Raw genomic sequence first — 14,385 nt, 5'->3', positions numbered from 1 at the left:
TATCTATCTATCTATCTATCTATCTATCTATCTATCTATCTATCTATCATCTATCTATCTACCTATCTATTTTTGTGGCCATATCATGGGCAGCAGGTCCATGGTACAGTTCAAGTGAACATGGTGGTTCCAGTCCAACAGGCACGTACCTCCCTCAGCTTCATTAACTGTGCGCTGGGGAGACACGAACGCCCAATACTTTTTGGGCATGGTCTGAGTTATCTAGGAAGCCTGGCATCTAAAGCATCTGAATAGTGAGGACACACAGGAGTAGTTAAATAGAGTCCTTCAGGGTTAGGTCACGGTGAGTTTTGTGCTGTTTGATCTGTCTGTGAATGAAATGTTTTTAAAAGAGAAATGCAACCTCCTATGCTATGTCTGGGGAAGGAACTCTTATAGAAGAAAAGGCTAAGTAGTATTGTTTCAATCATCTCTACACATTAGCTAAGGTGATAAATCAAAAGCAATATCTTAGGATTAGGTACTGGTGGTAGAGGAGGAGGAGGAGGAAACTAATGTCTGTGTTGTTTGTCTTAAACATACAGGGGTGGTGATGTTAATTATATTCAGGTAGATCACTGAAAATGACAGGAGAGCTGGGCGGTGTGGCACACACCTTCAATCCCAGCACCTGGGAGGCAAAGGCAGGCAGATCTCTGAGTTCAAGACCAGCCTGGCCTACAGAGTTAGTTCCAGGACAGCCAGGGCTACACAGAGAAACCTTGTCTCAAAAACAAAACCCGCACTCTGGTGGTGAGGCTTGGCATTAAGTGCCTTTTTGCCAGCTCTCCACCTTTAAAAAAAGAAAAAGAAAAAGACAGGAGAGGAAGCAAGGGTGTTTGGGGGCTGGGTGGGTGTGCGACAATTCTCCACCGTTCCTTGTTGCTGTGTCCCAGTCCACAACTCTGATGGAGATGCCATGGTCTACTGGTGACCACGCCAGCTGCCAGAACTCCAGCCCCCAACATGTGTGGAGATCCTCTGCTCAACCACAGGCCACACCACCCAGAAGACCAGAGAGGAAACAAAAGCCGAGGAACAAAACACCCATCCAATGAAGACAAACACCGAGACCTCTAATCGGACCAAACAAAGTCACCTAGATGCTGGTATAAAAACACAATCCACAACAGTCAAGACAGTATGTCACCACCAGATCCCAGCGATTCCACTACAACAAGCCCTTAATGATAGGAATAGAAGAAGAATCTCAGTTCAAAGACCCAGAAAATATTTTAAACAAAATCGGTGAAAAAAATTTTTTTCTGAGTCAGGCCCGGAGCAGACTGAACAGAGCTCCGCTGCATGCACCACATCTCAGAAAGCTTGCCTTGATAGGAGGATTTGTGCATAGTCTAATTGTATCTTGCCCACAAAGATACATGTAGGCAAAACATTCATACACAAAATAAAATAAATATATTTTACATATATAAAATTAAAAAAAAGAAGTTATGGCAAATCCCAATATAGGAACGTTTATAATTTTTCTAATATCAGGTCCTGGGAGACTTAGAATAAGATCAAACCATCTTCAGTGGTACCAGGGTTGATGGCAGTGGGTTTCTCAAACTGGTCCAGGAGTAGGGTCACACTGGATCACACAGGCTTTACACTGCCATTGTTCTGGTGTTCCTCAGAGGACGGTCTCCATGGTGTGGGATGCTGTCAGGAAATCTTGATCCAGAGTTAACTTGGGTTTTTTTTGCTTTTTTTTTTTTTTTTTTTTTTTCATTATATTACCAGTAGTCATGCCACAGCTTTAGACAAAGGGGCCATCCTGTGGCTACAGAGTTTAATCGTTTGAACAGGTATGTCACAAGGCACTTCCAAGGCCCCAAAGTTTGGATTAAAATCCCTTTTGTCCTGGACAAACAAAAGTTTTAAGACATCTGGAAGTACTTGGGCTGGTGCCAAAGTCAGGGTTGTTTTAAAGGCATCTAATGCCTTGTTTAGTTTCAGGTCATTAGGGGTTCAGTGCCACTCCTCCCACTCCCAGCCACCACTGCCACCACCTTGTGCTGGCGATAGAGGCCTGGGTATTTCCAGAAACTCTGGTATCCAGAGACAGCAACACCTAGCTACACCTAGAAACTCGTCTCTTAGTCTTTGGAGTTGGAATCTGAAGAATGGCAGCAACCTTATTCCGAGACAGGCACCTTTTGCCTCCCCTCATCTAGTAGCCAAGACAGGTGGCCTCTGAGGTATAAAGTCGGACTTTCTTTTTTTTTGGGGGGGTGGGGGGTGGAGAGGAGAGTTTCAAGACAGAGTCTCTCTGGATAACCTGGGCTGTCCTGGACTGACTTTGTAGACCAGGCTGACCTTGAACTCACAGAGATCTGCCTGCCTCTGCCTCTGCCTCCCAGAGTGCTTGGATTACAGGTGTGCACCATCAGGCCTGACTTAAAGTTGTGCTTTCTTAGCTAATATTCTGTAGCCCAAGCTCTGTAACTCTTGCAGCAATCCCTCAGTGGCCCTTCTATAATTTATTATTTTTAAGTTTAGAGGCTAGGAGTTCACTTACATAGTATAAAAGTATGGTCCCAAGAAACCTCAGATGGAAGGTCAGGAGGTCAGCATTTAGTGTCTCATCAAACAGGGTTTGAGAATTTTTAAATCCTTGGGGCAATTGAGTCCATGTAAGTTATCTGCTATAACCTCCTTCTGAGTCTGTCCATTTAAAAGCAAAGATGGGTTGACTCACCTCTGCCAACTAGACTCTGAAGCATGCATCTGTCAGGTCCATGACCGTGTACATTCACCTGTTTCTCTGCAGGAGTCAAACTCATGAGAATCAGAGGTCCCAGGTTTCTTCACAAGCAGGAGAGGTGCCTTTCAGGGTGACTGGCAGGGCACCAGGATTGCCTGTCTGTCTAAGCCAGACAATCTAGACTATAATTTCTCTTTTTGTTTCCAGAGTCATTGAGTATCGCTTAACTTGGATGGAAGTGGTTGAACTGGTTAACTGAACAACTGTGGGAACTTGGTTTTGGGTCAATCCTGAGGGACTGGTTTCTGCCTGTACTGCCAGGAATCTTTGTTGTCAATCTGAGAGACAGTCCCAATTGTATCTTTCGGTTGAGGGCAGGACTTTCAACTAGGAAAGAACTTCTGACAGAGGGCAAGATACCAAACTTTTGCTGGGTATCTGCAAGTCTGAGTCTTAACAGGAGGTGATGGTGGCCTTCCATTTAGGCAAAAGGTCTTGTCCCAATCAGTTCTCTGTTGTTAAATACTTTTTGAGATACCTCTAGCAACTAGGACCTATTATGCCTTTAAATTTTTTTAACTTTTACAATTTTCTAATATCTGGGGCCAACTGGGTGACAAAGAAGATCTTTTTAGCTGCTGTCTTTAGCCCTTCTAAAAAGGACCTACCTAAAATCGTTTAAAGTCTCCTTGGTCACTGTTGGACAGAAGGGAAAATCTATTCTATCCATGTTGCATTGTCCAGCAGGGGTCCCCTTACCTGGCCTGGAGGCAGTGTTTCTAATTTTATCAGAGAACAGTGGGTTGGTTGAAAAGATGGCAGATAAGGAAGGAGATAAGATAAGGAAGGAGCAGAACTTCCTTTTCCCCTCCCCTGGGACGTGGGAGAACACGCTAGGGATCTGAAAAAATGCACACTTTGGAGAATTACTTCTCCCTACCTGTATAGATTTTGCATGGATGGTAGGGGGCCCAGCCCCTCCTCACCTCCACACAGGACTGGGATCTGGACCATGAGCAGGAGTCAAGTGACAATCCAAGTGCTCCAAAGAGGGGCCAGTGGAGGGTTTCTCTAAGTGACTTGGCAGAGTCAAAAGGATTCAGGTCCCCCAGAAGAGACATAGGTCTTAAGCCAGGGGTGTCCCACACCAGAGAAAGCCATTGATGAATGTAGGGAAACAGAACTGACAGAGACACTTATAAAGACACACAGAGAAACACACTGAGAAAGGCACACAGCTAGGTGTAGGTACCACATATTCATACACCTGAAACAGAAAGAGGGAATTCAGTGACCTCTTACAATGCTTCCAGACACTGACTAGGTGGATCAGTGGCCTCATCTGACCTCTCCTATGTGTCCAAATAAAAGGTGCTTTAACCAGACTTACCTCTGGAAGTGACAGAGCAGACAATCTTCTCATTTGTTTCCTTTAGGGGTACACTTGTCAGACCCCTCTGAAGTGTTAGGCAGGGATTGATGAAAGGAGAGTCATGGGGACCTGGACCATCTCAGGTTGCACACCCCCTGTCCCTTGACCGCCGCACTCTTCCGCACTCCAGAGGGCTCCGAAATCACTGATGTCTCAAGCGCTGGTCTCTGGTCCAGGAATGTTGTAGGATATCCATCAGAGAAAAACACTCAGACAGTGAGTTTAAGCGAACTGTTACCTGGCTGGTGAGTACACTGGATGTTTGGGATCCCAGTGTAGCCCCAAACCTTTCTCAGGGTGAGCTTTTAAGCACAAAACCATATCCTGAGTGGACGTATTTCAGTTAACAGGGACAGTTAGCCACAACCTGAACTACAGAAGCCAAAAGGCAAAGTTAGTACAGTTAGAGACTTTTGCAGAACTATGACTTTGATGCATTAGGTTTTTTCAGCTATTGGTGCTATATTCTTGCTGAGTTTTACAGGCTGAATGGTACTTCCATTACAGAGTCAGCAATGGTCTGGAGGCCTATTACACTGGATACTATCATCAAGTATGTAAAATGAAACACTCGGCCAATGGGATGCCCAACATTCATATAGTTACACTTGCTTATCACAAGATAGGGTTTTATAAGATCTCTCAAGTAGAGAACTAGGCAGATAAAGCGACAACCCACTGTGAGCTGGGCAGAACTGGGCAAACAAGATCAGAGGGCTCAGTAAGTTACATGAGCAAGTGGCTCACAGCTTCCCCATCGCCTCTCTCTGTTGTACAGATGTGGTCACATTCACAACTCTAGGAGCCATCCCTAAGGGCCGCTGAAGAGGAAGTCAATCTAAGACAGCCCATGGAAGGGTTTGTGGGGACAAAAGAAAAACAGATGAAACTGCCATATAGCTCTGCCTAGGACTTGTATGACAGCCAGTCCTAATGGACAGCCTTTCCAATGTCCTTGGCTATTCCTTTATATGGAGGGAGAAGTGGACAGTTCAGAGTATTTCTGGACTCATGGCTTTTAAAGACCGTAGGGGTTCTGTAGAAGCACGGTGCAACAAGCATCTTCATATTGCATGTGAATGCCACCTAGTGGCATGTGAACGAAGTGGCTGTGCTGGCTAGGGGTGGAGGACTTGCTTGTAAGTTCAGTGGAATGGGTTTCTATTCATCAGAAGCTAACTTGATGTACTCTACTGAAGAGATTAGGCAGACACTTATTGACAAGATGATTATCCCAGACTCAGTGTGTATATTGTGTATGATGATTTTTTTTTTCTGAGACAGGAACTCATGATCATCTTATCTCAAACTCCTTAGTACTAAGACTACAGGCATGTGCCACAACACTTAGCAATCAGTACAGGCACAGGCCCATGATCATGCCATCCATAGCTCTTACTGCATAGAGAATTAACCAAAATGATAAAGGCATTAGAATACAGTAGTATCTGGTTGGTGGCCATTATCTTTTGAGTTTAGGTATTATCATCTGGAATATTCTATATTTTAAATTCAAAATATTTTATGGTACTCTGGTAGCTCACTGAAAAAAAAAAAAGCATAGGTAAGTCTGAGAACCAACAGATAAAGAGCAACTGTCCTTGGTACTGTTCCAATCCTCTTGCATTTGTGTTTAACTGGGAAAACTGCTGACTTTTGTTTGTTTCCTGTTTTTTTATTCTTATTTTTTATACGAATTACAGTTTATTTACTTTGTATCCCAGCTGTAGCCCCCTCCCTCATTGTCTCCCAATCCCACCCTCCCTCCCTCATCTTCTCCCTGCCCTTCTCTAAGTCCACTGATAGGGGAGGTCCTCCTCCCCTTCCGTCTGACCTTAGCTTATCAGGTCTCTTCAGGACTGGCTGCAATGTCCTCCTCTGTGGCCTAGCAAGGCTGCTCCTCCCTGAGGGTGGTGGGGGAGGTCAAAGAGCCTCTGAGTTCATGTCAGAAACAGTTCCTGTTCCCCTTACTAGGGTATCCACTTGGATACTGAGCTGCCACGGGCTACATTCAAGCAGGGGTTCTAGGTTATATCCATGCATGGTCCTTGGTGGAGTATCAGTCTCAGAAAAGACCCCTGTGCCCAGATATATTTGGTCCTTGTGGAGTTCCTATCCTCTCCAGATCTTACTTAACTCCCCCTTCTTTCATGATTCCCTTGCATATGATTCACTGCTAGGTAGTCTTTCAGGTGCCTTCTGTGGTAGGCTCCTGTCCTGTTACTTGTTGTTTTCTCCTACTTCCAATGCGGGGGTTAAGATGATCAATCCTCACTTAGAAAGGCAAATGGGATGGACATTGGAAGTAGGAGAAAACTGCTGACTTTTAAGCTACAACTACGACCTGGCCATGTTAGTTTCCTTGCACAGCAAAAGGCAGCCATATCCAGGCTTATCAATCCTGATCCATCAGTAAGGTGCTCCACCTGCTGGAACCACTGACTGGCAGATAGCTTTCAACTATCAGCGCACAGAGGGAGGTAGCTAGCTAGCCTTTTGGACCACAGTGAGGCCCCTTGAAGGAATGGTCCATATTCAATGACCACCAACTCTCTTCACTTAGAAACTCCAAGAAGCAACCCCTGGAGTCAGCTAATAGCCAGTCACTCCTTAAACATCCTGCAAACCAAATTTCTTCTGAGTTTGTCTCCAATGGGAACCAACACTTTCCTGGAATCTATGAGACACTCAAGGAACTCAGAGACTTTTGAGGGATTAATTATATACAGAGTATATGAAAGTGCTATGATAGGCTAAAAAAGATTTTATGGGATCAGTGGTACCTAATATGTATTTTTGGATGCTTCATAAATTTTGGGGGTCCTCTCAATTACCACTCAATTTACTCCTTCCAGTAAGATTGTAGTAGTTTGTTTTCTGTTGCTGTGATAAAAACACTGACTAAAACCAACTCAGGGAGAAAGGGCTTATCTCATAATACAGGATACAGTTCCTCAAAAAGGAAAGCAAGGGCAGGAGCTCAAGCAAGAATTTGGAGGCAGCATCTGAAAAAGAGACCATGGAGGAACACCGATTACTGGCTTGCTCTCCAGGGCTTGCTCAGCTTTCTTTCTCATACAGCCCAGGTCCACATGTCCAGGGATAGCACTACTCACAATGAGCTGGATCCTTCTACAGTAGTAAGAGTAATAATAATAATAGGCACAGTCCTATCTAATGGGAACAGTGAAAGGCATAGCTAGCACAGCTGCTTGACAAGGTCCAAGAAGCTGAGCTGAGTGATGCAAACGCTGCTGTACTGGGGAACAAGGAGGGCTTTTATTATTCCTACAACTTGGGGATATTAGTGACAAATTTTTATGAATCATGTATACCTTCACCCGGGAGTACTGCTTCTAAGCTTCCCCAGGAAAGTCCTGAGCATACTACCCATCCTGCTTTTTGGGAGATGGCCTTATCTGGCCTACTTGAAGGTCTTCCTTATGCCCTGGAGGCTGTGACTCAAAACAGATAAACGAGACCTCTTTATGAGGCTCTGACGGCAAGACACTGCTGAAGCACCTGCCCCTGCCCTTAATCAGGAACAAGATAACCCAAACAAATTTAACTTAAAAGGTAAACAAGATCCAGTAGGCAAGAGAAGTAGGCAGCAGATCAAATTAAAGGCCTCTTACTACTAATGGACAAAGCATGGTATGGATACATGATAAAAGGATAAAGTATTAAGACTTCCCTTTTCTCAGGATAAGTTAGCTCATGCAGGGCTGCTGTGGTGTCATATGACTAAGGAACAAAAGAGTATCAAGATTAGACATATAAGTTCTACAAATATATAAACATTGTTTTGTGCCACAAATTGAATAACTGCAGCAGCTTTTTGGCCTGAAGGTTTTTCTTGGGCCTATGAATAATTAACACTCTGACCATAAAAAGTTGGGACATGATAACCTGTCATTGTCTGGCTTGGAGATTTTCTGTCTAGTGCCCTTGAAAGTGCAAGGTACTTAAAAGTTGGGTTGTGGAATTAGTGAATTAAAAATGATTCTAAAAGATAACTCTGTTCTATTTTATCAATAATGATGAAACTTATGACTAAGAGGAAGTTAAAACACAGGTCCAGTGACAAAAATGATATGACCCATGTTTTGGAATAACATGTATCTATCTCTTATGACTGAGTTTTGTATAAAAAAGCATTCTGACCGTCAGTCAGGCTGCAAAACTTGACCCCTGCATCCTGGTGCCTGGACCATTCATCTGTCACAGCTCTAGCATCCACCGTGCTTCAGGCTGTGTTCTTGCCTGGGTCTGGACCCCAGAAAATAATAGTAATAATACCCTCCCATTGACATGATTACCATCCAAACTGAGGTTCTCCCTCCCAAAAGTTGAGACTTGGTAACAGGCAAATAGCTGATTTTGAAATGGTAATATTATTGCTAAGAGCATTTTGAAAAGGAGTATGCAGAAATATTTCTTTGGTTGAGTTTATTCCTGGAAAGGATAAGTCATAAGAATTTTCAAGCTTGACAACAGAACTTTCTATCACGTTTAAATTTTTCTAAGACTCATGTTCAAATAGAATGTTTATTAACAGTAATAAAAAATTGTACTCAGGAATATTGAAACTCCCTTATTATTTCAGTTTCATTCCTCAGACCCATAAGTTATAACTTAGCAAAGAGAAGCACCAATGCAGTTCTTCTGATTAGATCAAGGTACATATATATGTGTGTGTACATGATTTTGCTTGAACTGATAAAGAGCCAAGCTTGAAATAAACTGATTTCTCAATATTAAATAAGACTTTTTAAATGAAATCATATTATTCTTTACTAAGCAAATTAACTTACTTACCTATCTACTCTACTTAAGGATAATTGAAGATTTTCCTTTAATGGCACTTCACATTTAAGATATAAAGATGCAAATCTAGAAACCAGAGGGAGAAGGGGAGAGAGGGAGGGAAACTTGACCAAGTTTAAATACTTCCTTCATGTGATGTATCTTCATGGCCTTGGAACAGTACAGGCTACAATTCTACTTGCCTTGGTGGCCTTAGCTGAGTGTCCTTTGCATAGCGCAACCCATACAAACCATGCAGCTCTAGTTGTCCTACTATTTATAGCCTTGTTTTGGGTAATCAAACATTTAAACTTTAAGGCCCTGTACTCATTAGGAAGGTCTTGGAGACGTTCTAAATATCCAGTGTTTATAGTATTAAAGTTGAAATCTAGTCAAATTAAAATTTTAAACAACTGAAATTTTCAGCTTTTAATGAATGTAACTAAAGCAAAACAATACAAAACAATTTGGAGACCTGAAGGTAAAAAGAGCCTATATATACTTTTCTAAGTTTCAAGATTTTTATATTCTCAAATAATTATTTGCTGCATGATGCTTTAAAATAAGAGTAGCAGCTTTTTCAATCTGCAATGGTACTTTCTGTTACCCCGGAAGTTGTTTGTTGACATTTTGCCTTAGTTTCCAAAATTCAATACTACTACTGGACCTGTGAGATGGCTCAGGAGGCAAAAGGAGGCTGCCACCAAACCTGACAACCAGAATTTGACCTCTGGGACCCACACAGCAGGAAAGAACTGATTTCCATGGGTTATCTTCTGACCTCCAGAACCACACCATGGCCCGTGATTCCCCACCACCATAGACACATAAATGAATGTAACAAAACATTTTAAGTGAATATGGATAACCAATTTTACTAACACTGTATTTTTATGAAGGAGTTAGTGGCACCATCCTTTCGGCCATGAACAATTGTCCTTAGTGGTAAGTTTTCACTCCTGTACAAACATACTCAAAGGAAAAGGATGAAATTCATCTCACATTTAGTTTCCGTGTTCCGAGTTATTTTACAGTCAGGTGTCAGGGCAAGCCGCTCCTCCCGGCACCTTACAATTCCATCAACTCACTGCATCTCTCCTCATCTAGTACCAAACAAGAAGTCACTTTTTAAGAAAGTATTCTCAAGTATATTAACTAAGTTCTTCTTTACAGTTTTGGGATTGCTGTCAAACCTATAACTCAGTTTGCAGTGTGAGGATCCTGGCAGAATCTAGCTGCACCTGTTTGCTGAGTCAATGTTTCTAGTAATCCAAATATACCATTAGTACATTTTTTCCCTTTCTACTAGAAATTTGTCTTTAGGCAATACCATGCTCGTCATGGAAATCTATGCTAATAGGCAATGTTTAACAGCATATAATATATAGTGCTTAATTTTGATGTATAAAATCTCACTTGAAATTATTTTCACTGATAAAGCAAATGACACTCATTGTAACTCTCATGAAACAATGACTGTAGTATGTAAAATAAATCAAGATTTTATTGTATAATCTGTAACAGCTACTAAATTCTGTAAAAAATTACAATCATCTTAATTAATATTTACAAATGGCTCCATAAACAAAGTTGTCAAAAACAAAACAAAACAAAACAAAACAAAAAACCCCACAACTCCTAAGAATTGTATATGCATTTATAAAATTTCAGGAATCTGTCACATCTGAAAAGCACATTAAATACTAAAATCCAACAAATGTAGAAGTTGAAGGGGAAGAGAAAAATGTTGATAGCAGACTACTTGAATCTTCTTCCTCCCAAATATCTAAAACATCACATATTCCACTGTTTTCAGTGAAGCTTGTAAAACCCAAAAATTCTGATTTCTCCCCACTTGTCTGAAAAAGGTCCAGCAGAGATGGCACTGGTGACCCACAAGTTCTGTCTTCATGTGCAGGAAGACACTCAGTTCTGTTTCTGTCCTGTTCAGCACTTGGTTCGTCAGGTGTTTTCTTTTTCCCTAATGGTATTCTCACTTTCCGCTGGATCTTACCACAAGGCAAATTATCCATATTCTCAATGTCGTTAGGTTCCTGGGAACTACGAGATGGAGTTCTAGCCTTCATCATTAGGTGCTCTTTTGATGCATTCAATGTCACCCGGTCACAGTCATGACCAAATACAACATGAAGGTCCTTTTCCTGTAGATCTTCTGCTGAAACATGTGTAACATCTGCTGTTAACTTTGGCTGGGGTGGACTATCTTCTGGACTGAGATACGAGACTTGCACACACGACTGAGGCACACCTGGAGTGGTACCCACCCTCTGTCCTACATCATTTCTATTTAGAGTTGGTTTATGTTCAGAAACATCAACAATTCCTTCCTGTTTATTTTTACATGGAGGTAGCTGTGTAAAATTCTCTTTCATGTCAGGTTCACTTGCATTTAACATGCTCAATGTTTTCTCATCACGTCCTTTCAATCCAGTTGAAGAGTAGGACGTGGGTTCTGAAGCAAACACAAGCTTTTGTCCAGGTTTCTGGGATTCTTCACACTGAAAACTCTGCTGGAACTGTTGCCCATTGCTTTCTCCCACATCCTTTTGGAAAATGGGCTGCAACGGTAGCTTCTCCTTTGCTTCAGTGTTTTTCAGGATATTTGCAGGAACAGGAGAAAGGGATCTGACACTGTACCTTATTCTTTATAAGAAAAAAGAAAAACCAGAAATAAGACATTGGTAAAACTACCTATGAGTTACTTAAGAAACCGATTTAAGATAATTCTAGCACAGAAATCTTCATTTACTTCAGACGTTTTTAGAGTAAAAAACAAGTCACCTACACAGAGCTGAAAACTCCGGTGTATGCGCACTTCCCATCCCCATTCTTCTCCCTGAGGTAACCAATACCCTGAACTTTGAACTAATTATGAAAAAATAAAATAACATGACTTACATAAACCAAAAGGAGATGACAGTATAGTATCTGCATCTCACCCTGACTTTGTTGTTAACCTAGAAAAATGTCAGCACTTCAGTTTATTCTTAATGTGCATTTTACTAGTTTTTTTTTTTTTTTTTAAATCAACAGAAAGTATTTACTGGAAAAGTGAACTGGACACTTATATTTGTAAAGATGACAAAGTAACCCTACAATTTCACATATTTGACCCAAAACTCTTCTTCAGGTAGAATGTTGGGATCCTTGGGTTGCTACTTTTTCTTGCACAATGCTAAATTATGTACAAATAAATGCATGACAAGCTAACGGGTCACCAGTTAAACTTTGCACCATGCATCACAAGAAACAGTGAACAATATACAATTCACCTGTCTCTCCTACCAGAATAATTTTGTTTATACTTTAAACTGTCCAACTGTACCTTCACAGATGTTCAGACTGACAAGTAAAAATTGTACTGAGAAAATGATTAGGTAATTACTGGTTAAAAAACTGTATGTTCAGGGCCTTCCTGAAAGTTTCAGAAAGATTTAAGTCCTCACATGACCACATTAGTAAAACAGCCAAAAAGTACTCTAAGAGCTCACAGAGATCCAGAGCCTGAACATAACAGCAGCCCAACTCACTTTTCAGAAGCTGTGTTTCGTTATCACATCTCTAATCTTTATGCTTGAAGATTAGGACAAAAATAAATAGGCAAATTATCAACCCCACAGCATATGGATCTATGAAAGCATTTCTAACCAACATTTTTTGTCTGAGCTTTCTGGTTCAACACCAGAGGTTGACAATGCCAGCTGTTGGTATACCTGGTCTTCACTTTGTTTTCTTCAGAAATGTTTGCTGCAACACAGCCATGTCCACTGTTCAGTAACAAAGCTGAGCAGAGGCCAGTGAGCTCTTTCTGTTCACAAAACCTACACTATCAAGTCTATACTGACCTTCATAGAAAAAACTGTGAACTCCCTTTCAAAACTATGTCAGAGGGAAACAAGTATCTTTGGTAGCAGGGAAAAAGAAGTGAAGAAGGTATTAGCTCTAAACTATATTAATGTCACGTTAAAAAAAAAATCTGTATTCCTTCAAAGAGCAAACTTTAGATTAATTTTTAGTGTCATAAAATAGCTTAACATTCTAAGTAGAACTCTGGCAAATTAATTACCTTTTCTTTTTAGGTGTATCTCTTTCATATTCCACAAAATCAAAAACCAATTTAGATATAATATCATCAACAACTTGATAGTGGTTGCTCTGTGCAAAGTTTCTGTGTTTTTCACTCAGAAGGTGCTAAAACAAAACAACAACAAAAATCTTAAAATTGCATTCGGTGATTATACTAATTTAAAAAAAGTCAAATAATACCAAAGCAAATAAACAATCTCTCATCAAATATATATAATATATACACATCACATGAGATTATATATATATTGATAGGAAAAACATTCACAAAGTCTCAAAGATGGCTGTCCAATCAAGAGCTGAATAAGGACAACATCAGTAGACATGCTAAGATGGAAGATAGAAAACTCATGGGCCCCCAATCCTAGACAAACTGCAAGAACTAAAAACAGCTAAGGGGGGAAGATAGAGTTTCCTCCAGGGAAGAGCACACCAATTGGTTATCACATACAAAATAGTTAGCCTGATATTGTATACATACAAGTAACATTTTATGGACTAACAAAATCTTATTTCAACAACTTTTAAAAAGAGCCCATGAGCATTTAGCCAGAGTCCTCCTTGATTAGTTTCTTTAGGTGTACAGATATTAGTAGGTTTATCCTATATTATATGTCTAATATCCACTTATGAGTGAGTATATACCCTGTGTGTCTTTCTGCTTCTGGGATACCTCACTCAGGATGACCCCATACAGAAAGGCAAAGAGGATGGACATCCAAAGAAGGAGAAACAGGGAACAAACAGTACAGGAGCCTGCCACAGAGGGCCTTAAAAGGCTCTACCCTGCAGGGTATCAAAGCAGATACTAAGACTTATGGCCAACCTTTGGAGAGTGCAGGGAATTTCATGAAAGAAGTAGGGAATAGTAAGACCCGGAGAGGACAGGAGCTCCACAAGGAGAGCAACAGAACCAAAACATCTGGGCACAGGGGTCTTTTCTGAGACTGGTACTCCAACCAAGGACCACTGATGAAGATAACCTAGAACCCCTGCGTAGATGTAGCCCATGGCAGTTCAGTCTCCAAGTGGGTTCTCTGGTGAGGGAACAGGGACTGTCTCTGACATAAACTGATTGGCTTGCTCTTAGATTACCTCCCCCTGAGGGGGGGAGCAACCTTACCAGTCTACAGAGGAAGACAATGCAACCAGTCCTGGTGAGACCTGATAGGCTAGGGTCAGATGGAAGGAGAGGAAGACCTCCCCTATCAGTGGACTGGGGGAGGGGCATGCGTGAAAAAGGGGGAGGGGTTAGGAGGGGAAGGGAGAGGGGGGTCATGGGGGATACAAAGTGAATAAAGTGTAATTAATAAAAATTAAAATAAAAAAA

The 14,385-nt window shown here is 41.3% G+C and overlaps 1 protein-coding gene across 1 annotated transcript in view; it reads right to left on the bottom strand.

Moving 5' to 3' along the window:
• Positions 1-10,530: 10,530 nt before the first annotated feature.
• Dbf4 (DBF4 zinc finger) overlaps positions 10,531-14,385 on the bottom strand; it is a 35,922-nt gene continuing 32,067 nt past the window's right edge. Inside the window, exons 11-12 of the mRNA XM_055612814.1 lie at positions 13,036-13,160; positions 10,531-11,612 (exon numbers count right to left, since the gene is read on the bottom strand). Of these exons, the coding sequence (XP_055468789.1) occupies positions 10,652-11,612; positions 13,036-13,160 (1,086 nt within the window). The 3' untranslated portion in view covers positions 10,531-10,651. The remainder of the gene's footprint in view (positions 11,613-13,035; positions 13,161-14,385) is intronic.

The sequence above is a fragment of the Psammomys obesus genome, unplaced genomic scaffold (assembly GCF_907164565.1).
Source record: "Psammomys obesus unplaced genomic scaffold, mPsaObe1.curated_primary_1811, whole genome shotgun sequence".
Taxonomy (NCBI): Eukaryota; Metazoa; Chordata; class Mammalia; order Rodentia; family Muridae; genus Psammomys; species Psammomys obesus.
The sequence above is the reverse complement of the archived record's forward strand: the minus strand, read 5'-3'. Positions and strand labels throughout refer to the sequence as shown.